Source organism: Gossypium raimondii, chromosome 5 (genome assembly GCF_025698545.1).
Source record: "Gossypium raimondii isolate GPD5lz chromosome 5, ASM2569854v1, whole genome shotgun sequence".
Classification (NCBI taxonomy): Eukaryota; Viridiplantae; Streptophyta; class Magnoliopsida; order Malvales; family Malvaceae; genus Gossypium; species Gossypium raimondii.
In genome coordinates, this window is record NC_068569.1 from 48,311,019 (window position 1) to 48,335,960 (window position 24,942).

At 36.7% G+C, this 24,942-nt stretch overlaps 1 protein-coding gene across 1 annotated transcript; it reads right to left on the reverse strand.

Moving 5' to 3' along the window:
• Nucleotides 1–3,869: 3,869 nt before the first annotated feature.
• Nucleotides 3,870–5,873, reverse strand: LOC128041098 (uncharacterized). Its single transcript, XM_052630426.1, has 2 exons — nt 5,647–5,873; nt 3,870–4,374 (listed from the first exon to the last, which is right to left on the reverse strand). The coding sequence occupies exons 1-2, from the start codon at nt 5,871–5,873 to the stop codon at nt 3,870–3,872; spliced, it is 732 nt and encodes a 243-aa protein (XP_052486386.1).
• Between the last annotated feature and the right edge of the window lie 19,069 nt (nt 5,874–24,942).

Genomic DNA, 24,942 nt, shown 5'->3' on the forward strand with positions numbered 1-24,942 from the left:
TTGATTGATTGTGGCTTTTAGGTGGTGGTGCGGCAGTTACGGTGGCTGTAGGTACGGTGGTGGCGAGTGTGCGATCGACTGACTTGAGAGTTTTTATTGCTTGAATTTTTTCTGTTATTTTTTTCTCTTTTCTTGGCTGCCCGAATCCTCCCCCACTCCCTCTCATTTTCTTCCTTTAATCTCACATATTTTCTCTTTTTTCTTTGTCTTAAGGTGACAACAGAGCAATCATGGCCTAGGGAGGCTGCCGGAGTAGTTGGAGGTGGCAGTGCACGCTCGGTTGCTGATTGGGGTGATTTGACATGTCTAGAGGACTAAACTATCGAGGATGCAAAAATTTTGGGGCAAAAGCATAATTTTATAAAAATATAGGGTCAAAATGTAATTTTTTGAAAGTTTAGGGCCCAAATTTAATTTTAGAAAATTTAAAGGGTTAAAATATAATTATGAAAAATTTAAGAGCTAAAATGTAATTTTTATTTTTTGTATTTTTTAAAAAATTTTCTCTAATTTTGAAAATTGAACATGAAATTGAGCCGGACAAAATTAGTGCTTACAGCTGCCCCTGTTTGCTCACCGCTATGAAAAAGGGATAGAGCAAAAACTTAAAAGCACTAAATTTTGTTCGATTGTCCAATCTTTATTCTTTTTTGTTAAAAACAGAAATCAAAAATAGTAGAGTATGTGACCCAAAACTCAACTCACCTCTCGAGTTATGAGTTGATCTTTGAGAAACAGAAATTGAAAATACCTCATTGTGCCGCTCAAGGCTCAGCTCACCTCTTGGATTACAAGTTGATTTTTGAAAAACGTAAATTAAAAGAAATACCTCGGCGTGCGGCCCAAGGCTCAACTCACCTCTCGCATTATGAGTTGATTTTTGAAAAACAAAAATTCAAAATACCTCGGCATGTGACCCGAGGCTCAACACACCTCTCGTAATATGAGTTGATTTTTTGAAAAACAGAAATTAAAGATACCACGGTATGTGACCCGAGGCTCAAGTCACCTCTCGCAATATGAGTTTTTTTTAAAAAACAAAAATTAAAGATACCTCAGTATGTGACCCGAGGCTCAACTCACCTCTCGAAATATGAGTTGATTTTTGAAAAAGAGAAATTAAAGATACCTCGGTATGTGACCCAAGGCTCAACTCACCTCTCGCAATATGAGTTGATTTTTGAAAAACAGAAATTAAAGATACCTCGGTATGTGACCCAAGGCTCAACTCACCTCTCGTAATATGAGTTGATTTTTGAAAAACAGTAATTAAAGATACCTCGGTATGTGACCCAAGGCTCAACTCACCTCTCGCAATATGAGTTGATTTTTGAAAAACAGAAATTAAAGATACCCCGGTATGTGACCCGAGGCTCAACTCACCTCTCGCAATATGAGTTGATTTTTTTGAAAAGCAGAAATTAAAGATACCTCGGTATGTGACCCGAGGCTCAACTCACCTCTCGCAATATGAGTTATTTTTGAAAATTAGATATTAAAGATACCCTGGTATGTGACCCGAGGCTCAACTCACCTCTCGCAGTATGAGTTGATTTTTTTGAATAGCAGAAATTAAAGATACTTCGGTATGTGACCCGAGGCTCAACTCACCTCTCGCAATATGAGTTGATTTTCAAAAAATAGAGATTAAAGATACCTCGGTATGTGACCCGAGGCTCAACTCACCTCTCACAATATGAGTTGATTGTTGAGAAATAGAAATTAAAGATACCTTGGTATGTGACCCGAGGCTCAACTCACCTCTCGTAATATGAGTTGATTTTTTGAAAAACAAAAATTGAAAAATATAATTCTTGAAAAAAAAGTAGGGTTTCAAATAACATCAGGTGAAACTAAAAGCTTTCTTCTTCATTGATTCTGTGCAGTTTTCTCCCAAAATTCCTTGCTCTATTGGTATACCTGTTATTATGATATGCACATGTTTGTCCTAAATGCTTTTATGTCTACATAATCATGCTATGTACTCTGGGTTGTTTGTCACATGATCCTTTTTTATTTTCGTGAGGGCCTTCATTCATTGCCTCCATTCTCAACTTTCTCTTAGGTTTTGTATTCATCTTTAAGGTTTGTGAATAATCCACATTTCATTATATATCACCCTCTTGCCCACTATTGAACTTTGTTCTTGCTTTGGGGCTCTCGTACTTATTAAATTCTCATCCAAGTAAAACTCAACATTCCTTTTGTTTAGAGTATGTCATCTTACTATTTATCATTTAAATGAATCAAACGCGAGATGCATAAAAAAAAGGACAAAGTAGGCATGAAAGAAATACCTCACATTCAGATTTTTTCAAAAGCAACAAACAAAGGAAATTGACAAGGAATAGTTCAAATAAACAAAGTATCATAAAGAATGGAAAGTGAATTTAATAACTACAAATGCTTTAGATATCCACCGCATAAACTTCTCTATGTTTCTTCGTCAAGGATCTCTTCAAGCATGGCTTCCTGTATAAAAGATTTTGAGCTTCTGAGAATGCTTCAAATATTGTGACTTCGTCATTCAACTCCCTATTCAAGTTGTTTTGCTCCTTTAAGTTCGAGCCCATTTCATTAGGACGCCCTTTCGGGTTTTCATCCTAATCCTTTTTGTTTATCAATATGCCCTTTTCGGGTTTTCACCTTGATTTTTTTCTTTTTTTGTTTTGTTTTTTTGTTTTTAGGCATAATATTTCTTCACAGCATCTGAGTTTACTGGATTAGATATTTTTTTCCTGTCCATCTCAGTGAGAATCAGAGCCCCTCCTGTGAATGCCTTCACAAAACTCTCTTGACCGCAGCTTTTTATCATGGGCCATGATCATTCTCTTTTGGTACATTTGTCCATGACAAATTGCCTTCAAACATTTCCCTTCAATAAGGTTTAGCTAATCATATCGAGCCTGAACCCACTCTGATTCTTCTAATTTTGATTCCATCAAGACGCGTAAGGATGGGATCTCCATTTCGACAGGTAAAACGGCTTTCATCCCATAGACCAAAGAGAAAGGAGTTGCTCTCGCAGATGTCTGTATAGAGGTACGGTATGCATATAAAGCGAATGGTAGGTTTTAGTGCAGTCTTTATATGTCTCAGTCATTTTCCCGCTAATCCTCTTAATGTTCTTATTAGCCGCTTCTATTGCTCCTTTCATCTTTGGGCGATAGGGTTAAGAATTATGATGCTTTATCTAAAATTGCTCACATACTTCTTTCATCATCTTGTTGTTCAAATTCAATGATTCTTTCAGGTAAACCATATCGATATATGATCTCTCTGTTTAGGAATCTACAGACTGCAGTCTTCATCATATTAGCAAACGAAGTGGCTTCTACCCATTTTGTGAAGTAGTTTATAACCACAAAGATGAATCGATGTCCATTAGAAGCTTTCGAGGAAATTGGCCCTATAACATCCATGCCCCACATAGAAAAAGGCCACGGAGAAGTCATTATATGAAGGGGCGAATGAGCTACATGAATTTTATCGCCGTAAATTTGACATTTGTGGCACTTTTGTGCGTAGCTAATGCAATCCCTTTCCATCGTCAGCCAGTAATAACTAAGTCTCATAATCTGTCTGGCCATAGTGAAACCACTAGTATGTGTTCCAAAAATTCCTTCATGAACCTCTTCAAGTATCTTTCTGGCTTCAATGGCGTCCATGCATTTTTCTCTTTTGTATAGAATATCCCCGTCAAGAACAAATCCAATCACCATTCTTCTGATTGTTCTTTTGTCATTCTCGTTTGTTTGCTCGGGTTAACTTTGATTCATGATGTACTCTAGGATATCATGGAACCATGGTCATCCATCTGACTCCTCCTTAATGCTAAAATAGTGTACAGGAGTCTCATATATGCTCATTTAGATAGGCATTATTTCAGTTTCTCTGTTTGCTTTGAACATTGAAGCTAGGGTGGCCAGGGCATCAGCCAATTGGTTCTCTTCTCGTGGAAAGTACTTAAAAGTCACTTCTTTGAATTCTTTGACCAATTTTGTAATGAGATCGTGATACTTGACTAATTTTAGATCCCTCGGTTCGCAATCTCCAGGGATTTGATAAATGGCTAATGCTGAGTCCCTGTGTACCTCTAAAATTTCAATTTTCCTCTTGATAGTAGCAAGAAGTCCCATGATGCAAGCTATATTATTGGTACAAAAGAATTTCAATCTAGTAGTGAGTGGGTAATGGTTCCCTTCCGGTGACACTAAGATTGCTCCGATCCCATGCCCCAATGTATTTGATGCACCATCAAAGCTTATCTTCCATGAATTTTCTTTTGATGACTCACCTTCTTTTTCTGAAATGAACTTCAAGTCTTCATCTAGGAAATCAAATCTCAAAGGATCGTATTCCTCTGTTGTTCGACTTACCAAGAAGTCGGCTTATGCTCTTCCATTTAATGACTTTTGGCTCACATATGCAATGTCATACTCAGTCAGTAGGATCTGCCATCCTGCCAATTTCCCTGAGAGTACAGGTGACACCATCATGTACTTTATTAGGTCCAGTTTTGAAATTAACCATGTCGTATGATACAACATGTATTGTCTAAGCCTTCGAACAGTCCAAATCAATGCACAACAAATTTTTTCAATTGAAGGGTACTTTGCTTCATATTCTGTGAACTTTTTGTTGAGGTAGTAAATCGCCTATTCTCTTTTCCTTGACTCATCATGTTGCCCCAATACGCATCCCATTGAGTTTTTGAATACGGTCAGATACAATATTAAAGGTTTTCTAAGGGTTGGTGGTACTAGCACCAGAGGATTAGACAAATATTGTTTTATCTTGTCAAAAGCCACTTGGCACTCATCGTTCTATTCTCCCGGATTATGTTTTCGAAAGAGTCAAAAAATTGGATCACACTAATTGGTAAGTTGAGCAATGAACCGGACAATGTAATTCAGACTTCCTAAAAATCCTCTGACTTTCTTTTGTCTGTGTGGGGGTGGCAGTTCTTGTATGGCTTTTATCTTGTCTGGATCAACCTCGATACCTTTCTCATCGATAATGAAACCAAGCAATTTTCCCGAGGTAGCCCCAAACGTACATTTTGCTAGGTTAAGCTTCAATTGGAACTTTCTTAATCTTTCAAACAGCTTCTTAAGATTTCCAACATGCTATTTTTATTCCCGAGATTTGGCAATCATATCATCTATATAAACTTCTATTTCTTTGTGTATCATATCATGGAATAACGTCACTATGGCCCTCTGATATGTTGCCCCAACATTCTTCAATCTGAATGGCATCACCTTATAGCAGAACGTTCCCTACATTGTCGCAAACGTGGTTTTCTCCATATCTTCGGGAGCCATCTTTATTTGATTATAACCTGAGAAACTATCCATGAAAGAAAACAAAGAATGTCTTACCGTATTATCCACCAAAGTATCGATGTGTGGTAAAGGAAAGTTATCCTTGGGGCTTGCATGATTTAGATCACGATAATCTATGCACATTCACACCTTGTCGTCTTTCTTCGGTACTAGAACTATGTTAGCTACCCACTCTGGATATTTAGAGACTTGTAGGAACGCAACGTCAAATTATTTCTTGACTTCTTCTTTTATCTTGAATAGCATTTCGGGTATCATTCTTCTTAGCTTCTGTTGAACAGGTTTGCATTCTGGTTACAGTGGGAGCTTATGGACCACAATATCTGTGTTCAACCTTGGCATATCCTGATAAGACCAGGCAAATACATCCTTGTACTCACGGAGCAAGGTGATCAAATCCCGCTTGGTGTCTTCTGAAATAGAAGTCCCAATCTTCACTTCTTGTTCCTTTCTTTCACTCCCTAAGTTCACCACCTTAACAGATTCTTGATAGGGTAGGATTTGTTTCTCTTCTTGTTCTACCATTCTCAGTAAGTCAGGAGATGAGATACAATCTTCAGCATTCTCGTCAGCTTCAAATTCTCCTTAACATACAGCCTTCTCGGAATTGATTTCAGGACTTGTAACGAGATTGTTCATGCCATGGATATCTGAGCACCTGAAAGGTGAATGGGAAAGAAAACTATAGAGGAGCACCAAAGTATTAGAATCAACACACACAATATGATGCAGGAAAATGACATGAAGAAAGGGAAAAGTTACGAAGTTAATGGAAATGAAAAGAACATGACAATATAAAATAAAATGCATATTCATTAATGTTCATTTAAATGACAAAAAGCGAACATAAGCTCTTACAAAAGGAACCCTACTACTTAGGGACACACAAAATGAAGGGTTAACATTGGACATTACTCTGAAGGAGACTTAAAAACTACAAGACGATCAATAGCAGTCCAGTTGTTCAAAGCAAATCCGGGAGGACAAGGGCGTAATACAGAAGCACTCTCAATTGCATCATCCTCATTGTCAATAGCATTTAGGCTGATATTCTGAAGACCCTTTTTAATCAATAATGTGATTTACAGATTGTCTTGCCCTAGGTACATCACCCCTGCCGATGTAAATGTCTCTGAGAAAAGAGGAAACGCCATCGGCTCCCATTCCAATTCTCGACCTGAGATTTTTACGATTCTTCTTTCTTGATTTTTCTACAATTATTTTCTTCTTTGACATATATCTGGCTTGAAACCCAAATCGTATCGACGACCCTTGTGGTGCATTGGTTTTAAAGCTCTAACCATCCCTTGCTGATATTTCCCCAACCTTTCTTCGCTCGTGCTCCTTTTCCTACAATCAGCTTAATTCCCATCTTAGTATTCCCCGACAGCTTGGGTGTAGGGATCTTATTTCCTTCAGCAACAAATGTAGCATTAATAAATTCAAAGGAACGAAAAGAACATTACACAGCATCTTCGCTGACTTCGATGTAGGGTGCATTAGCGGAGATAGATGCGATGATATCTTCCTCACCAGCGACGGTAATCAAGCAGCTATCCATGATAAACTTTACTTTCTAATGGAGAGATGAAGGAACTACCCCAGCAGAATGGATCTAAGGCCTCCCTAATGGGCAATTGTATAAAGGTGTGATGTCCATGACTTGGAACTCGATATCATATGCACATGGGCCTACCTCTAGAGAAATTTGGATCTTTCCCATGACCTCTCGTATTGTCCCATCAAATGCCTTTACCATAGAATGACAAGGCCTTAGATAGTACATATCAATTAGCATCCTCGAAAGCGTGGCCAAAGGAATGACATTAAGTGCAGACCCGTTATCGATGAGCACATTTGGTACTATGTAACTCTTGCAACTGGTTGTAATGTGCAACGCTTTACAGATCCCCTACCATTCAGCGGTATTTCGTCATCACTAAAAGAGATGAAATTATCCGCATTCAGATTATTTATCCACCTATCAAGCTTTTCCACAGATACATTATTTTCCACATAAGCTTGATTTAATACTTTTAGCAAAGCGTTTCGATGTGGCTCCGAGTTTAACAATAGAGATAATACTGAAATTCACGCCGGGTGCTTGTTTAGTTGCTCCACGACACTATATTCACTGTGCTTAATGAACTTCAAGAATTCATGTGCCTTATCCTCATTCACAGGTTTTTTAACTTCTTGCTCAGACGGCATTTCAACACCAACTTCAACCTCATGCATTGGTGCTTTTCCCTTCTGGTTCAAGTCAACAACTTTCTTCTGTGGTTCAACTGTCTCGGGAGAATAACACCTTTCGCTGCGAGTAAAGTGTCCTACCCTATTGACACTTTCACTCATAACTTTTGACTTTTCACCAACGATATTAACATCATATTTCCACGGTACTGCCTTGTTGTCCTTGTAAGGGAAAGGCGAAGGCACTTCAATTATCACCTCTGGTTTAACTTCTTGACTAACTTCTTCCTTCTTTGTCTCGTAGTAAATCACCAAAGGTCTATCGGTGCTATAAGAGAAAGCCATTGATTGATTATCAGAGGCACATATTTCTCGTTCCTCGTTCATCTCTATACTATCAAAGACCTAGACCTCCTTGTTATCCATGATGTCTTGAAGTAGTTTTCTAAATTCCTTATAAGATTGGATGTCATACCCTTCGATGCCATGAAAATCACAGAAACCTTGGCCTTTTGTACTTTCTTCTTTGAAAATTCTATTAGACAAGCAGACAAGCCCTTTTCAACCATCATCTCCCATACTTTTCGTAAAGGTGTCCTTACTTCTGCAACATAACCTTTGGCTCGCCAATCGTCTTCATTTGTCACCGCATTTACATTCCCACCAGTATGATTAGGAAGAGGATTTCCAGCCACATTGCTAACACCATCGAATCGTAAAATGCCAGCATCAATAAGTCCTTAAACCCTCTTTTTAAAGGCAAGGCAGTTTTCTATAGAATGCCCTTGATTCCAGCGTGATACATGCAACTAGCATTAGGATCATACCATTTTGGGTATGGGGGCTTCAGTGGTGCTATATAATGTAGGGATATTAATTGATTTTCCAAAAGCTTTGGGTATAACTCTCCATATGACACAGGAATTGGTGTGAACTGAGGTCTTTCAGAATTGGTTCTTGTTGGCCTTTGTTCATTTTTGGGTTGGCTTTGTGTAGGCATGGTATTTTGTGGGAACATGATAAATGGTCTTTGGTTATTCATTGCATAAACGGGATAAGAGAGAGATGCTTGATAGTATGGACTTTGGGGAGGAAAATGGAAATTTGTAGGTGGGAGATAATGAGGTCGTGATTGGGCTAGGTACGAATTAGAGGTACTGTGGCTCTCGATTCCAACCATATGGGTTTCTACCTTCTTTTTCTTTACGGGTACTGCCCTCTTTGAACTCTCGGGGCCTTCCATTCTCCCACTCTTGATGGCGTTTTCTATAAGCTCTCCGGATATTACAATGTCTACAAAGTCTTTTGTGGAGCTTCCTACCAACTTATCGTAAAACGACACTTTCAGAGTGTTAATGAAGAGGAATGTTATCTCTGTTTTAGTTAATGGACATTCCACCTGAGCTAAAATATCCCTCCACCTTTGTGCATATTTCCTAAAAGTCTCTGTCGGCTTCTTTTTCAACATTTGCAAAGTTAGTCGATCAGGCACTATATCCGATACATGCTTGTATTACTCACAAAATATTGATGCTAGGTCCTTCCATGATCGGATCCTCTCTTTGCTGAGCTGATTATACCATCGAAGAGTCGAGCTAACCAAACTATCTTGAAAGCAGTGTACCAACAATTAATCATTATTCATGTAGCCAGTCATCTTCCAGTAAAACATGATAAGATACACCTTTGGACATTTTGTTCCATCGTACTTCTCAAAATCTGGCACCTTGAATTTTGGGGGTACAACCAGATTGGGAGCTAAACTAAGCTCTTTAGCACTCAAGGTAGAGAAAACTTCAGTACCTTCTACTGCCCTGATCCTATCTTCTAGGATCCTATACTTATCCTGAGCATTATTATCATTAATCTTCAGCCTTGATACTTCTACAGGATCATCTAGGTCTGGAACAATTGGATCTGAAGGGTTAGCCCCAAGGTTTGGTACAAACATTCCTTACCCTAAGTGAGCAGGTTGCACAGGATGTTTCCCCAAGACTGTAGATTCTCCTTAGAGATATCTTATTTGTGTTATATGGGCATGAGGTAGAGTGAATCCTGGGGGATAGAGTGGATCTTGATTATTATTAGCTCTTAACTGGGGCTCTATGGTATCGGGGCTCTGTATAGGTCCATTTCCTTTTACCAAGGCTGTCATCATCTCCATCATTTTAGCCATTTGATCCCTTTGCTCTAGTAATTCTTCGTGGGATCTTACCATCAAATCTCTCGCCTCTTGCTGTGACTTGGCCAGTTGCTCTTGCAACTCTATCTGGGTCCTTTCCATTCTTTCCATTCTTTCATTGAGTTCAGCATCCATAGCTCTAGCTCTTAGGTGCGTCCTAAAAGAGTGACGTGATTCCAGACTCGTAGTGTAATAACTATAAATTAGACAGTTTTAGCCTTAAGGAGTGATTAGGGTGATATGAATGAATGGATGACTAATGAACAATGAATGTTAGATATGTGAAAATATGCAAAAATGGGTGTTGATTTCAAGATAGCCCTATACTTGTTTCATTATGCAAAAAGTTTTGCCATCTTGGTTTAACAATAACACAAATTTCCTAGCCACATCGCCTTGTTTCTTTATACATTCTAGGAACTCTGATATGCTTAACCTTTGGCTTGGAGGGTATTGGTAACTGAGAACTTCAGCTTCATTAAATAATTACAATATTTGCACAGCCGCCTTGTGAATTTCATTGATCAAACTGCCAAGATGCATGTCCTTTTCTTGGAGGGCTATTTTGTAGGCGTGAATGTTTCTGTCATACTGACCATTCTTCTCTTCCAAAGCTCTCTGGAGGTCATCCAAATGTTGTTGATGAGCTTGCAGTGTACTTTCTAGACTTCAAATTTTTCTTTTTAGCTCTTGAAGCTCAGACTGACTAGCCGTTAATTCTACAGATATAGTTTCGTATTCAACATTGTTCTTTCTCAACTCTATCATCGCACGTGCAGCTCTTTCCTCCTTCTTCTTCGCTTTGGCTTTCCAGAATTCCATCCCACCTTTGATATTATTTAGTTCTTCCTTCCATTCTGCCGATGATTTGCCCAATCCACTATTCCTTATAGTACCTCTTAATTTCTTATTTTTCAAATGAAGGTCCCTTGAGTCCTTTCTCGTGACCTTAACTTCTTTTTGCACTTTCTCGATTCTGGATTTTTCAATTTGATCATCAATCTTCAGCTGTAGTTTTCCTCCTGAAGAGAACTAATATCTCGTAATAGTTTAGCTCTTTCACGTTTGAATTCATGTCTTGCCAATTCCAGCTCAGACAACATTTCCTCTAAGAACGGATTCTAGTGAGTGACATCAATCGGCGGGGTTAGTTGATTCTTCACTCATCGTTGCCTCCATAGTCATAATCTACAGTGATAGTATCAGCATAGATAGCCAATTCCATTAGGTAGATTTTTCTCCAAGAATTCGCAGTATCTTGAACCTTTTTCATGTAACCCTTTCCCGTAAAGGTAAACTCCGATTGTGCTAATCCATTAGTAACTGGAACGAACTGTCGCAAAGGAAACTATCTTTGTACCATTAACAGAGCATATCCAACTCCTCCCCATAATCCTAGGGAAGGCACCCAGTCCTGGTTTCCACACTTGTATAATAAAACAGAAAGACGAATCCAAGGTGTTCTCCAAGTTATATCTTCAGCACGGAGGTTCTAAAAAATTGAGACCCAGTGTTGTTTAGTGACATCTTTTGGACTATATTTTTCAAGGTGTGCTTCTAACAGAGCGAATGGTTTTGAAAACATATGGAAAGGTGTGCACTCCACTTTCCAAAAGTGGCTAAAAATCCAGACATTAAGTAACTGAGCGCATCTGATAAAACGCCCTTCCCCTTTCTTCCTATAATTATTTAAAGATCTAAAAGTCTCGGCCAAGGTGGTTGGGACGGGATTGATTCCTTACCCCAACTTTTTGAAAAAATCTACAACCGTAACTTCATTATGCCCCAGAACCTTCAGAAAGACGATCAGTCCGTAAACGACCAAGGCAAACAAATCCACTCTCTTCAAAATATCTGGATGACTCTGAACTAGCTACCGAAGAAAGAACCACAGAACACAATTGACTTCATTCTTTTTCTTTATCTATTTTTCAGCCCATGTATCAGTCATCCCTGTCAACTTCATTAACTTTTTCTTTAAGGTCATTGGTTTAGGTTCCTTCACATATATCTTGTTGAGTTGTACATTGTTAATGCGAAGTAGGGTAGCATACTCTTCTATGGTCACAGTCATATCTTCCTGATTGAAAGTGAAACACTTATAGGCTGGGTCCAAAAATCGAACCATGGCTTGGATCAACTGCTCATTCACATTGATTGTCATCAAGTGAGCTATATCCCCGTACTTTTCAATGAAGATGCCTCTAGTATTTGAGTCTCACAATTTCCAAATCCTAGTCAAATCTTTGAGATCATTCTGACGAGCATTCGAAGTCACATGCTCGTGAATATTGGAGGTATATCCTTCCTTTAAACTGTCTCTTTTCACTTTTTGAGTCCTCAAAGACCAGTCTCGGACTACAGCATTTTTCTTAGTTACTTGCGTAATTGATTCCTCCATTAGAAACTCGTTTTTGCAACCAATCTCTAATCAACACCTTCCTAATAAGATGCCTATGATGCATGATGAAAAATAAAATGAAAAAAATAACCTTGGTTAGTAATCACAACAACTATGAACAGAGGAAAAACCAAGATAAATCTAAAAAATTAAGCCATTTAATCATGCTCTTTTTTTTTTTTGGAGAGACTAACCCACATTTTACCCAATCATGCTTTACAAAATAAGTTTACCCCACATACTCATCAGAAAATCCACCCGATCCAATTTATTAAACAGACCCGCTTCCCTTACAAACAAGTGTAAATGTAAAAGAAATAAAAGGTAAGAGGCGTTTCTCCCATGTACTTATTTGGTAACTATTCAACAGATGGAGGTTCAGCGTAGCTCTAATCGGGTGGCTCGTACGGTTCACTATATGTGGTTTTGGTTCTAGAAAGGTACTTGAATTGTCCATACTGTCACCCACTAAGGTTAGTATGGAGCCTCGATCATCACCCATCATAGGTTCGCGAGCACAATTCGAGGGATTACATTTACTTATGCCTATACGGAGGGACGAGTTAACTCACGAAAGCATAAGTCATATGTAACCCAGAAGTATTTCACTGGCCTGTGCAGAGGGACAAGTTAACTCACGAAGGCGTAGCATTTACTTCCACTTAAATAGACGGAGCCCGGGTAGAGAGCTCATGTTATGTAAGAATGCAAGTGCATGGTGTGTGGGGAGAAACTCACAAACCTTTTAATTTTTATTTTTACTAAAAACTAAAAAAAAATCGTAAAATTTAGAGCTGAAAAAAATAGAAAGATAAAACAAGTTAGAAAAACATTAATTTAAAAAATCGAATGCAAATGCATGACTTTTCAAAAATAAAATTCAAGGATCACGATTAAAAATTAATTTGAACAAAGAATTTTAAAAATTTTGACAACACAAGTTTAACATCAGACTCGACTCTCAAAAAAAAAATCCCCAGTGGAGTCGCCAGCTGTAGTGACCTAAAATTTTATTGCATGGCGCTGGTCAATGTGATTATTGAAAATTTGAAAATAGAGTTTCAATTTTATTTAAAAAAAAGGAGCCGCCACCGATCCTTTTTCCCAGGTGTGATCGGACACCTAATAAATCCTCTTTTTAATAGAAAAATTATTTTGTAAATTTTCTTTTAAAAAAAGGCCGAGTTTAGGTCTACGTCAAAATTCTAGAGAAAATTAGGGTTCGGGAGTCAATTACGCACGAGGAAGGTATTAGCACCTTCGTGATGCCCAAAATTGGTATCTGGTTAAGCGTGTGCTGTCTTAATTTTTAAAAAATACAAGTTCAATTTAATATTTAATTGTGATCCAATTATTATTATTTTAAAAACGAGAATTTTGATAAATTACATATTATCTTATTATATACATTTTAAACATGAAATTTCGATAATTTACTTAATAATCACAAAAAATAAAATTTTACTATTTTTTAAACACGAGTTTTTTGAAATTTTCTATTTTAAGAAGGGCATTCAGATTTAATAAAAATCAATGATATTCACCCAACATAGCGATGAAATCAATGATTTAATGTTAAATTGGCTCGTTGCCTTATGCATTAAAATGATTTTTTAATTTTAAAATGCAAATAAAATACATGTAATAATATTTCTAAAAAACTATTTTAAAAATGTTAATTTAATTGAAATGAGACAACATTTAAATACATGGACTAAATTAAAATGGATTAAAAAATTACCAAAAGCCCAAAGTTATGGGCTTGATCCAACAGGCTACACAATTCGGGCCTTTTTTGTTTTTTTTCTTTTCTCTTTTTTCTTTTTTCCTTTTCTTCCTTTTTCTATTTTTTTCATGTAGTTGGATCTGCTGGGCACTGGGCCTGGAGCCTGCTGGCACTGTTGGGCCTGTTGTTCTGGGCTATTGGACTGGCCTATTTTTTTCTGCTTCTTTTTTCTAGACCCTAGTCTCACGCCACCACTCGCTTCCTTCATTTAGTGGTGCGGTGGTCGGCGCGCCTCCCTTCTCCTCCTCGCTCTCTTTTTTCTTTTCTCTTTTCTTTTCTCCCTTCTTTTTCTTTTTGGTTGCTATTTTTTTACTTGTTGTTTTTTATTTTCTTTTTACTTCTTGCTTTTCTTGATTGTGTTGTAGGTGCTAGCGGTGGAAGGAAAGCAAAGGCACGGCGGTGGGCACGGTGGTGGTAAAGAAACGACCGAATTTTTTTATGAGCTATTTTTTTTTCTACTACTGCGTTTTTTTTTGTTTTGCTTTTCTTTTTTAATTGATTGTGGCTTTTAGGTGGTGGTGCAGCGATTGCGGTGGTTGTAGCTGCGATGGTGGCGAGTGTGGGATTGGCTGATTTGAGACTTTTTGCTGCTTAAATTTTTTCTGCTTTTTTCCCCTTTTCTTGGCTACCCGAATCCTCCTCCACTCCCTCTCATTTTTTTCCTTTAATCTCACGTATTTTGTCTTTTTTTCTTTGTCTTCAAGTGACAGTGGAGCAATCATGGCCTAGGGAGGCTGCCGGAGTAGCTGGCGGTGGCAGTGCACGCTTGGCTGCTGATTGGGGTGATTTGACATGTCCAGAGGACTAAACAGTAGAGGATGCAAAACTTCTGGGGTAAAAGCATACTTTTAGAAAATATAGGGTGAAAATGTAATTTTTTAAAATTTTAAGGGCCTAAATGTAATTTTGGAAAGTTTAGAGGGTTAAAATATAACTATGAAAAATTTAGGAGCTAAAATGTAATTTTTATTTTTTGTTTTTTAAAATTTTTCTCTAATTTTGAAAATTAAACACGAAATCGAGCCGGACAAAATTTAGTGCTTACAGGTGTTGCTATCAGTTTTTTCTTTAAAACTTCAAAGGCTACCAAACACTATTCATCAAAATTGAAAGGCTTATTTTACACATACAAACTGCACAATGGTTTAGATATCCTCGAAAAATCCTTAATGAACCTTCTATAAAAACCTGCATGACCTAAAAAACTTCTAATACCCTTGACACTAGTGTGAGGTGGAAATTTTTCTATCATTTCAATTTTTTCTTTGTCCACTTCAATTCCTATCATTTCTATCCCATGCCCTAGGATAATTCCTTCACGAACCATGAAGTGGCATTTTTCCCAATTTAAAACAAAATTCGTTTCTTCACAACGGCACAGAACCAATTCTAGATTTTTCAAACAATCTTCAAAATCATTCCCAAACAAAGAGAAATCGTCCATAAAACTTCAAGAAAATTTTCCACCTTGTTAGAGAATATGGGAAATAATTACGGGCCAGAGGCGCTGACCTAAGGTTCAGGACGACAGCCACGCTAAAGCCTATAAATAAGCTCATTTAGCACATGTTACACACATATTTCAGATTGTATAATTTATTCTTTAGATTTAGTCTTTAGTTTTCCCTTTTCTTAGGTTTTAGATTTTTGTTCTAGTTATTTACTTTTGTAGAGAAATCAGATTCTGGAATTTTTGTCAAACTCGGTAAGGATTTTGTGTTTAACCAAGAGCAAGCGTTATCAATTAAGGAGAAGGGGAATAACCTAAGACGAATAGCATCTTCGGTGACTCTATTATATTTGAAAGAATCACAGAGTTGAAGGAACCACTTTAGATGCTAATTTGGGTTTTCTGTTATTGTGCCTCTAAATTGCAAATTGTTCTAGATCATCGCTAGTTTCATCTCGAAGTTATTAGCCGTAATGATTGACCTTGTTATATGATACGTTTAAATTATATAAGTTTTATTATCACCTTTTTACTCATAATTTATGCAAATTTTGAGCATGTAGGTAGCCAATCGAGTCATTTTAATTCATATTAAGATATCAGACATAGTTTGTGTGATGTTTGTAATTTTATACAACTGATTATTAATTTTATATAATTTTCTTATTTTATGCTACATGTTAATTTTTACTCAATTCGTTGCAGTTGGACAACTAAATTAATTCATGTGGAGTCAATAATATCACACATGAACATAAGTTAATTTCTAGTACATGTGGATGACAAGCTCACCAATTGGATTCATAAATTCAATACAACCTAACTTGGAAGATGGTTACTGAAAAGAATGAAGTTTGCTCTCAGTTGGGTTGTCAAAACCATCCAATAAGGGGGAGAACGGCCCAAATTCAACAAATACATGAAAGTAACCCAAATCAGTTTTGGGATAATTAATTTGAAGGTCCTTACATGTGCAAAGTGTAACACCCCTAACCCGTATTCGTCGTTTGATTCAGGTTACGAATAATTACCGAACAAACGGAATATTTAAACATACATTTTCTACATTATTATAAACATAATATAAAACAACCATTCACATACATATGGTCCCTAAATCGAGCCCTCGAGGCCCTAAAAATACCTTAGAATTGATTTGGGACCAATTTGAAATCATTTAGAAAGTTTATAAAAAAGTTACAAAATTTTGCCTGTAGGGGTCACACAGCTAAGACACATGCCCGTGTCTCAGGCCGTGTAACCTTTGAACTAGGGACACACGATCCTGTCCTTACCTATGTAACTCTCAGAGTAGGGCCATACGGCTGTGTCACACACCCATGTGCTAGGCCGTGTAACTCTTGAAATAGCCTTACAGCTCATGTAGTAGGCTGTGTGTTAGGCCGTGTAACTCACTGACTTGCATGCAAAAAAAACCTATAGGAGACACACGACCGTGTCACTAAGCCGTATGTCACACACGGCTAAGTCACACGTCCGTGTTTTAGGCCGTGTGGACCTAAAATTTCACCAAAAACAAGCCATTTCCAACACTAATTCATGCATAATCCTTTAGGCATTTTAAGAACAATTAAATGGTCCTAAATCAATTAACCAATATGCCACTCAAGGCACCTCATATGCAAACATTAAAACTTACCTAAACGTGCATATTTTACCACTTTTCATTCATCAACTACTAGTTCTAAAACTTACCAAACATATCTCAACTTGACCATATTCAAGCTATTTCAAAACATTAACTAACATTGAACTAAACATGCATCACAAGATAGGTATAACAACATAATTTGGAAAGCATCAAAATGGTATCAACCAAGACAACTTATACATACCAAATAATTAACTAACATTGAACTAAACACCATTACAAGTCCACCTATACATGTCATTATAACCTTGGCCAAAATATCAAAAACTACCGATATTTATGCTGGATAGTGTGATAGATCCCCGACAAGCTTCTATGTCGATCAAGCTTCTGATAATCTATAAAACATAGGAAAGAAACTACGTAAGCACATAATGCTTAGTAAGTTCGTAGAAAATGAAACATAACTTACCATTTCTTTTACATAACAATAAGTATAAGCATAATGTAATTCAAACCACAACATTGGCACAAGTCTAAACGTCATCATCAATACATAATTTAGTGCATTTATACATAACTCTTTCGACCATTAATAATGTACATGAAAGATATTTAACGTTTAAAGTTTATATAAATTAGCATTATGAGATTTCTTCATTCGATTAGTCACATGACTCTTCATCTTCTCAAACATGCTTGCTTAGTGATTAAGAATCTCTCCAAAAGACACACTTTTCCCGTTCTGGATAGTGGCACTTAATGTGCATTTGGTTAAACCAAAATTCATTTATCATGCCAAAAGAAAATTCCCTTAGCATCCTTTAAAGGTGGCCAACCATTAGTATTCCTAAAACATAATAACACACATTAAAACATATTAAAAGCACATATTGTGACATATTAAAGACATACTAAAAACATAAGTAAACTAAACATATTTAAGACACTTTTAAAAGCTATAACCAGCAAATAAATCAAATAACTTAAATTTAAATGCTATGGAATTTAAAAAGCTAAAAATGGACGGTTGGCCTTAAAAGCCCTTATGCAAAATGTTGCATAGGTTTTGAACGATTTTATCTTGCATTTGGGCCCTTCGAGCTTGGGCCAATCTCAAGTCCTTCTTCTCACATCAAATGTTGTGACTGAGACCACATCATTGCTTCCTGTCTTCCTTTGACCACTACTCTACATTTTCCAAGTAATTCCTTATGTCATATCTTTCTCTTTCACTTACCCCCAAAATGGTTAGAATTAAGAACAATTATCTCGAGGGTAATCGTGGTAATAGAAGGAGTCGTGGGTTGGCAAAGAGGGAAATGGGGCTAGGTGTTACGCATCTAAACTGCATTAGATATCTTGTTGAGCATGATATTTTAATATTTTTGTTCATTTGTCATTCATTTTGCCATGATACACATAACTACCAATAATTGTTGAGGCAGTGATGAGTGTATTTTTGTCTGTGATGTCCGATGAAGAGCTTAATTCTTCAATAAATTTAGAAGTTTGTGACAGTAGATTAAGTGATTTTAGCTTAGGATAGTTTGCTTGTAAATTGACCCCTAAAACCAGGTTGTCCTACTTCCAATTACGATTGATATATAGTAAGTTTCTTTTTATAAACTTAAAGACTCTTGAAGCTAACCTCAGTGCAATGGCAATACTCAATAAGGAACAAACTGATGATGTCTACGAAATTTTCAAAAAAATAGAGTTAAAATAATTTTTAAACTTTTTCAAATACTTCAATGCTCAGAATTGCCGAGTAGGTCAGCAACATTTTGTTTGCTCCATTGTGTTGTTGATTAGAAAAGTGAGTTTAGGGGCACTCCACTATAGTAGTAGGCTGAGTAGCTAAGGAGGTAGTTGTTTGCTCCATCCGTCATTTTAGTTAAAAGTCTTAGCTTCATGAGTGAGTATTCAAATTGTGGCATGACTGAGCATCCAACAATTCGGTGACTGCTCTACTGTGGTTGTCATGTCAATGAATTATGTAACAAGTCGAATCCCGTAATAAAAAAATATAATAAATAGATATGAATGTAGCCAGAAAAAAGGAAAAAAAAGTGAAATTGAGTTTAGTTAAAAGATGAACTGGGTAAGTTAGGAGATACTTGCTATAGTGAAAGTTGTATGAGTTGAGTTTTCTGCACTACCTTTGCTGAATGAGCTTATGAAACTTGATCTTAATGATAAAAATGTAGATCTTGTTTTAATTATTTATGTGTTGACTAAGTTATGATGAAAATACAGATCTTAGTTATTATGTATAAGGTCAACCATAAAAATTTTTAATTCTTAGAAGAAAAAAAAGCATGCATAAAGGTTTAAATCTTTAGAATTGACTTGGTAATTTTCTTAAGGCAAAATCCTAGGAGACATAATAGTTTAAAAATGATTTAGGCATATTTTTGTCTCGATCATTTCAGCCTTTCGAGCCTCCCTTGTTAAAATTATCCCTTGAAACCCGCTTTTGATTTGAATGCCCTATTCCTTCTAAACCCTGCATTAACGAACCATCCATTGTTTGAAATTACTCATATTTATTTTTCTCACCAAATCTTATACTCTACTTGTTTTAGGGCATTTTTGTGTTTAAGTTTGGGGGAGTTAGAAAGAGGTTTTTGGTACCTACTTTAATGCTTAAAGTGTTTTTATAGTTATAGGCTTAGTAAAGTATCCTATGTTAAAAAAAATCAATTGTTGCAAAGAAAAGGGTACTAGTGAGCACATACTTCCAAAGTGAGAAAAAGAAGAAGAATTAGGTACTTTAAGGGGAAATTGTATTCTAGAGGCTCGAAGTAAGTTGATTTTAGGGTTGTCTAGCATAAAAATAACCATCTCTTTCCAAACATTGAACCAAGCCTCATTACAACCTTGTTAAAGACATGTTGATTTAGATTATTATGCCTATTACATTAGTGGAGAGGAAACACTAAGTTCAACATATGAAGACATGATTTAAACCATAGGATTGCTACTTAGCTTAATCAAGGGAAATAAAATTTCATTCGAAAGAACTTAATGCACAATCATGAAGAGAAGGCATTCAATTCACGATCTTTGTAGGCACTTTAATACTTGAGAGAAATTAGATGATATATGTAGTTAAGTTACATGTTTGCAAAGTTTATTTTTTTTAGTGTAATTTTTCTAAAACATGGCCAAAATGGAAGATTAATTATCTTGAATGTGTTGAATTTATATGTTTTGGAATTTTTCTAAGGGTCATTACTTGAGATGAGTAATAAATTAAATTTGGGGTGTGATAACTCTAAAATATATAGTTATTTTAAGGCCTTTTTACTTACAACTTCACGCAAGTCTGAGGTGTTTAATGATAAATTCTACTGTAATTGTTCTAATTTTGTTTATTTTCAAATTTATTTAGAATAATTCACTTTAGTCAACTTATGTGCTAAAACAGGTAATTTTTAGCCATAAAATGTCTAGTGGACTTAGAAGAGGGAAGGGATTGAAATGCATATTTTGATGCCTAACTCAGAAGATGGAAGGGCCATGAAAGTGTCTAGTGGACTCAGAAGAAGGAAAGGACTTACAAGATTGGGTTTATATGTTGTTATCTTTTGGGTGCCACAAAGAAGCCTAATGGACCTAGGAACTCCACTTGACCCAACTCTGAATTAGGTAAACAAATTGGGACAACTCACTAAGGGAGAAAGATGCCCAAACCATCCACTAAGGGAGCAATGAGCCCAAGCCATCCATGTGACTTGGTAAAGCACTTAACTCAACCACCAAAATCAACATGAGAGAATCAATGAGTCTTCTTCCACAATTCAAGCAAGTCATCCACCTTCCTCCATATTTCATGCAACCTCCTCAACCATACAATGTCACACCTGAATTTCTTTAAGGGCTCGAACTTAAAGGAACTTTGGGATTTAGTTGAACAAAAGGGTGAGTTGGTGAACTCTACTAGGAATTTTTAGAAATTTTTATGACTACCGAGTAAATAATTAGATTTCAATTCTGGTTTGGTTAGATTGGAAACTGGTTCCTTAGTGGGGGACGAAATAATTTGCAATGGTTGGCTAGGGTAGAATATGGAGACAATGCTAAATTAGGATATATATATATATATGTCTGTGTGTGTTTGAGGGAGAAAGGAATTATCCTCAATCAGTTTAAAACCTTATTCTTCCTTACATTGTCTTCTTCAGTTGTTCTGAATAAAAGGAAGATTTAGGAGATCCCTGTATGGAGGAGTAGTAGTAGTAAGAATCGAAGTCAGGAATTATATAAATTGAGAAACTAGTACGCTTTCTTATCTTTAAGTACTCATAGTTTAGATGAAGAGTGGGAGTAAGTATTTTCTAAAGAGTTTAGAAAAAAGTGAGTTTTGGGTTTTAAGGTTTGAATGACTTTGATTTAATCGATGATGGTTGTCGTGCTTAGCTGCCAGGATGATAGAGGCTCTAACATTTGAAGAAGCTAATCTGACGAGGATAAAGGAGTTTAAGTGAGTTTCCGATGAGGATGAAATTGAGTTATTGAATGATTTGTGTTGTGACTGTTCTAGGTTGTATGAATCTGTTGTTATGCGTAAAAATGGTGACTGAACGTGCTGTGAATGCATAACCTTGTACAAGTATATGAATATTTTTAAGTATGATCATTGAATGTCAAATGGTTATCACATAGTGTTCAATATGTGGCGTACCTTGTGTTATGTATCAAGTACCTTGATTGTATGAAATGTATGAGGATTTTGTATATGGAGCACGGAGGTATTTACCATGAAGGGGTAGATGAAGATAGGAATAATTGGTGTGCTGGAGGAATGGGTAGACTAAAACGGGGATTCAAAGGAGTTTGGGCGACAATGTAGAATGGTATTCACTGGCTCGCTAATGCACACTGTGACAATGGTCTATCGACTTTATGGAGCGACACTGTGACGGTGGTTATCAACTAGCGCTAGAGTGACACCGTGATGATGGTCTATTGACTCTATCGAGTGACATTGTGATGGCAGTTATTGACTAGCTCACTAGAGTGACACCGTCACAATGATATACCGACTCCATGGAGAGACACCGCAACAGTGATTAATAGGTCCTTTGGGGCGACACCTCGAAAGAAGTTTATTGATTCCTCAAAATCAAGAGTCCGCCAAGGCGGTAAACATGGGATCATAATGTGTAAGACCATAGCTAGGATGTGGAAACATATAGAGTTCACCAAGACAGTAAACATGAGTTCTTATTGTGTAAGACCATAGCCGTGGGTTATGGCAGCAAATGAAGTCTGCCATAATGGCGAAATAAGAAAATGGTAAGGAAAGAAAAGGGAAATTACTGTATGACTCGCGCGGTGAGTAGCATAATAAGATGATTCGGTGCACTTAAGAATGTGGGTAAATGAGCTAGTAAGATAATCCTCCAAACTAGGAAAAAGAGAAAAAGCGATTAGAAGTGTCTGAGATGCAAGTAAGCGTGTTAACAAGGGAATCCGCCAAAGTATGGAGGAAAAAGATAAATTGGTATATGTGGTCTTAACAAGGCAGAGGTAATAGAAGAGATACCCTATTTGAGGTATGCAGTATCCGTCAATATTAGTTCTCTAATGGTTGGCGGGTAAGATAACATTGGGTAAAATAAGTGGGTCAATAAAGTAGATTCCTAGCCAAATGGTCTTAGCGGTAAGTCCACCAGTGATCTACTGAAAAAGAGAATGATAGGGTACGGCCTTATAGCACGCGAGAGTTCGCAGGGACCATTAAATAGGGAAGTCTACGAGGGACTACTTTGGGTGGAAGCCTGCTGGAAAATAGCGGATGAAATGGTAATCTATCAGGGCCTTATAATTCAGAGAAGACTAGAAAAGACCACCAAAGGCGGAGACCCTAAGGACTACCTGGTCCACTGGGAACCATCTATTAAATTGGATTAACTTAAAGATTTAACTGTAAGTTTTTGAGCATTTCACGACGAGTGTGAGTCATCCATGACAAAAAAAAAGGGTGTTGGTTCAGTCAGCCAAGTATCACATTTGAGTTCACGAATGAGAATTTAGGACGAGACCTTATTTAGGAAAAGGGGTCTAACATGAGCAAGTTACCATCGAATTAGTATAACAAATACATATGGAGTTCAATTTGGTTTAAAGGGACCAAGGAAGGGATCCGCAATTATTGCGAGTACTTGGAAATTTTCCCATAGTCATCGCCAGTCTAAAATGGAGAAAATGGGTATTAGTGTTAAGGCATATCATGAATAATATAAGGAAGGTCTTGGATAACAATAAATCGGGTCAAGACCATAAGATAATAATTCTAGGTGGACCATTGTTACAATTAGATCGATGGTTATGTCTGTCGCCAGTTGACTCAAAAAAACAAGGCACTGGCTACACGAGTGAGATTTTTGAAATTTTCTTACAAAATTCAGTGAGTTTTAAATTTGAACATAAATTCTCACTCCTCATAATTTTAAGCCATTCTCTATGAATACCATAGGTCAGGATCTCACTAGGTTCTCCTAAACTTATAAAATTTTACTACTTGTATTTAGGGTAGAAGTTGACTCGAGGAATCGAGTAGAGGGACCAAGCCAAACACTACCAGAAACAAATGATGGGCAGGGTAGTTGGTCAAGTATATAAAGGGGCATCTCTAGAGGCCACGCCTCAGGGTTTAAGTTGATTATATCTACATTTGAGTCTTAATTTAGAATTTTAAATTTATTATTGGTTCTGTGTGAGTTTTAATAACAATTAGATTTTGAAATTTAAGCTGTTTAAACATGTAATAAAAGCAGAATCAAAAATATAGTTAAGTTATTTCGGTTATTGTATCATCCTGTACCCGAACTTGACGCTCGGGTCGAGTATAGGGTGTTACATACAAGGCATATCGTCCACTCCTCCTCCTCACTTCAAGGGCCAACAATCTATAAAGAGAAAATCAAAGGAGTTGAGGCTAAAAATAGCCAAGGGACATTGGGTTCTCACAAGTATAAATAGGGTTTCTAGCTACATTTCAATTAATCACTCACTCATCATTCATTCTTCATTCACTCACATTCCATTCTTCTCTTTCATTTCTCCCAAGATTTCTTCACTCTCACAGAATTAAGAGAGGTTTTGAGAGCTGCAAATTTTCAGCATTTTGAAAGCTTCGAGCTTAATAGTTACGGCAATGATAGAAGAGATAAGGAGCAGCAAGAGTAGTGCTTTGATGATATACTAGATTAATTTTAAGTTAAGGGAAAGTAATTATTCTATCTCATGCATGTCATTGTGATTAACTTGTACAAACTTGCTTGCTTAATATTTTGTGTTACATTCTATCTTGTATAGTTAGATTAATTTTAGGTAGATTAATTAGTTCACTCATCACACTCTTGATTCGCATAAACCAACTTGCTAAATGTTAAGTTTGCAACTATTGATTCGCATAAACAGTCCTTATGAAGACGATACTTTTTACTCACTATTTTATTACTTATTGACAATTGTGTCCACTTGCACACCATTCGATAATTTCACGACAATTGACCACTCAACTTTTCAAAATCGACAGCATATCCCTTGATCTGCTAACTTTCTTGCCCCCTCGAGTCTCTCTAGACTCAATTTGCTCATCTACTCCTTTCATCATCTCAATCGTCACCTTACTAAACATTGACTCTGCTACCAACTATTATGGGACTGGAACTTAAGTCTCACAAATCGTGTGACCTTAGGTAGAAACATAGCTTCAAATTCTCCTAAGTCAGCCTAACTCTCAAAAGATTAGAATTCTCAATGGAAATTTTCTAAGACACTAAAATAAAGCGGAAGCAAACTCTCAAGTAAAGAAGCAAAAAATGAACTAAAAAGCCACAAGAAAACTAAGCATGCCAAGTGTTTGAGTAAATGTTCTCAAAGTGTTTCTAATATTTTGAAGAATTACAATTGAATGATTATAAATGATGGGGAATGGCTCTATTTATAGTTGA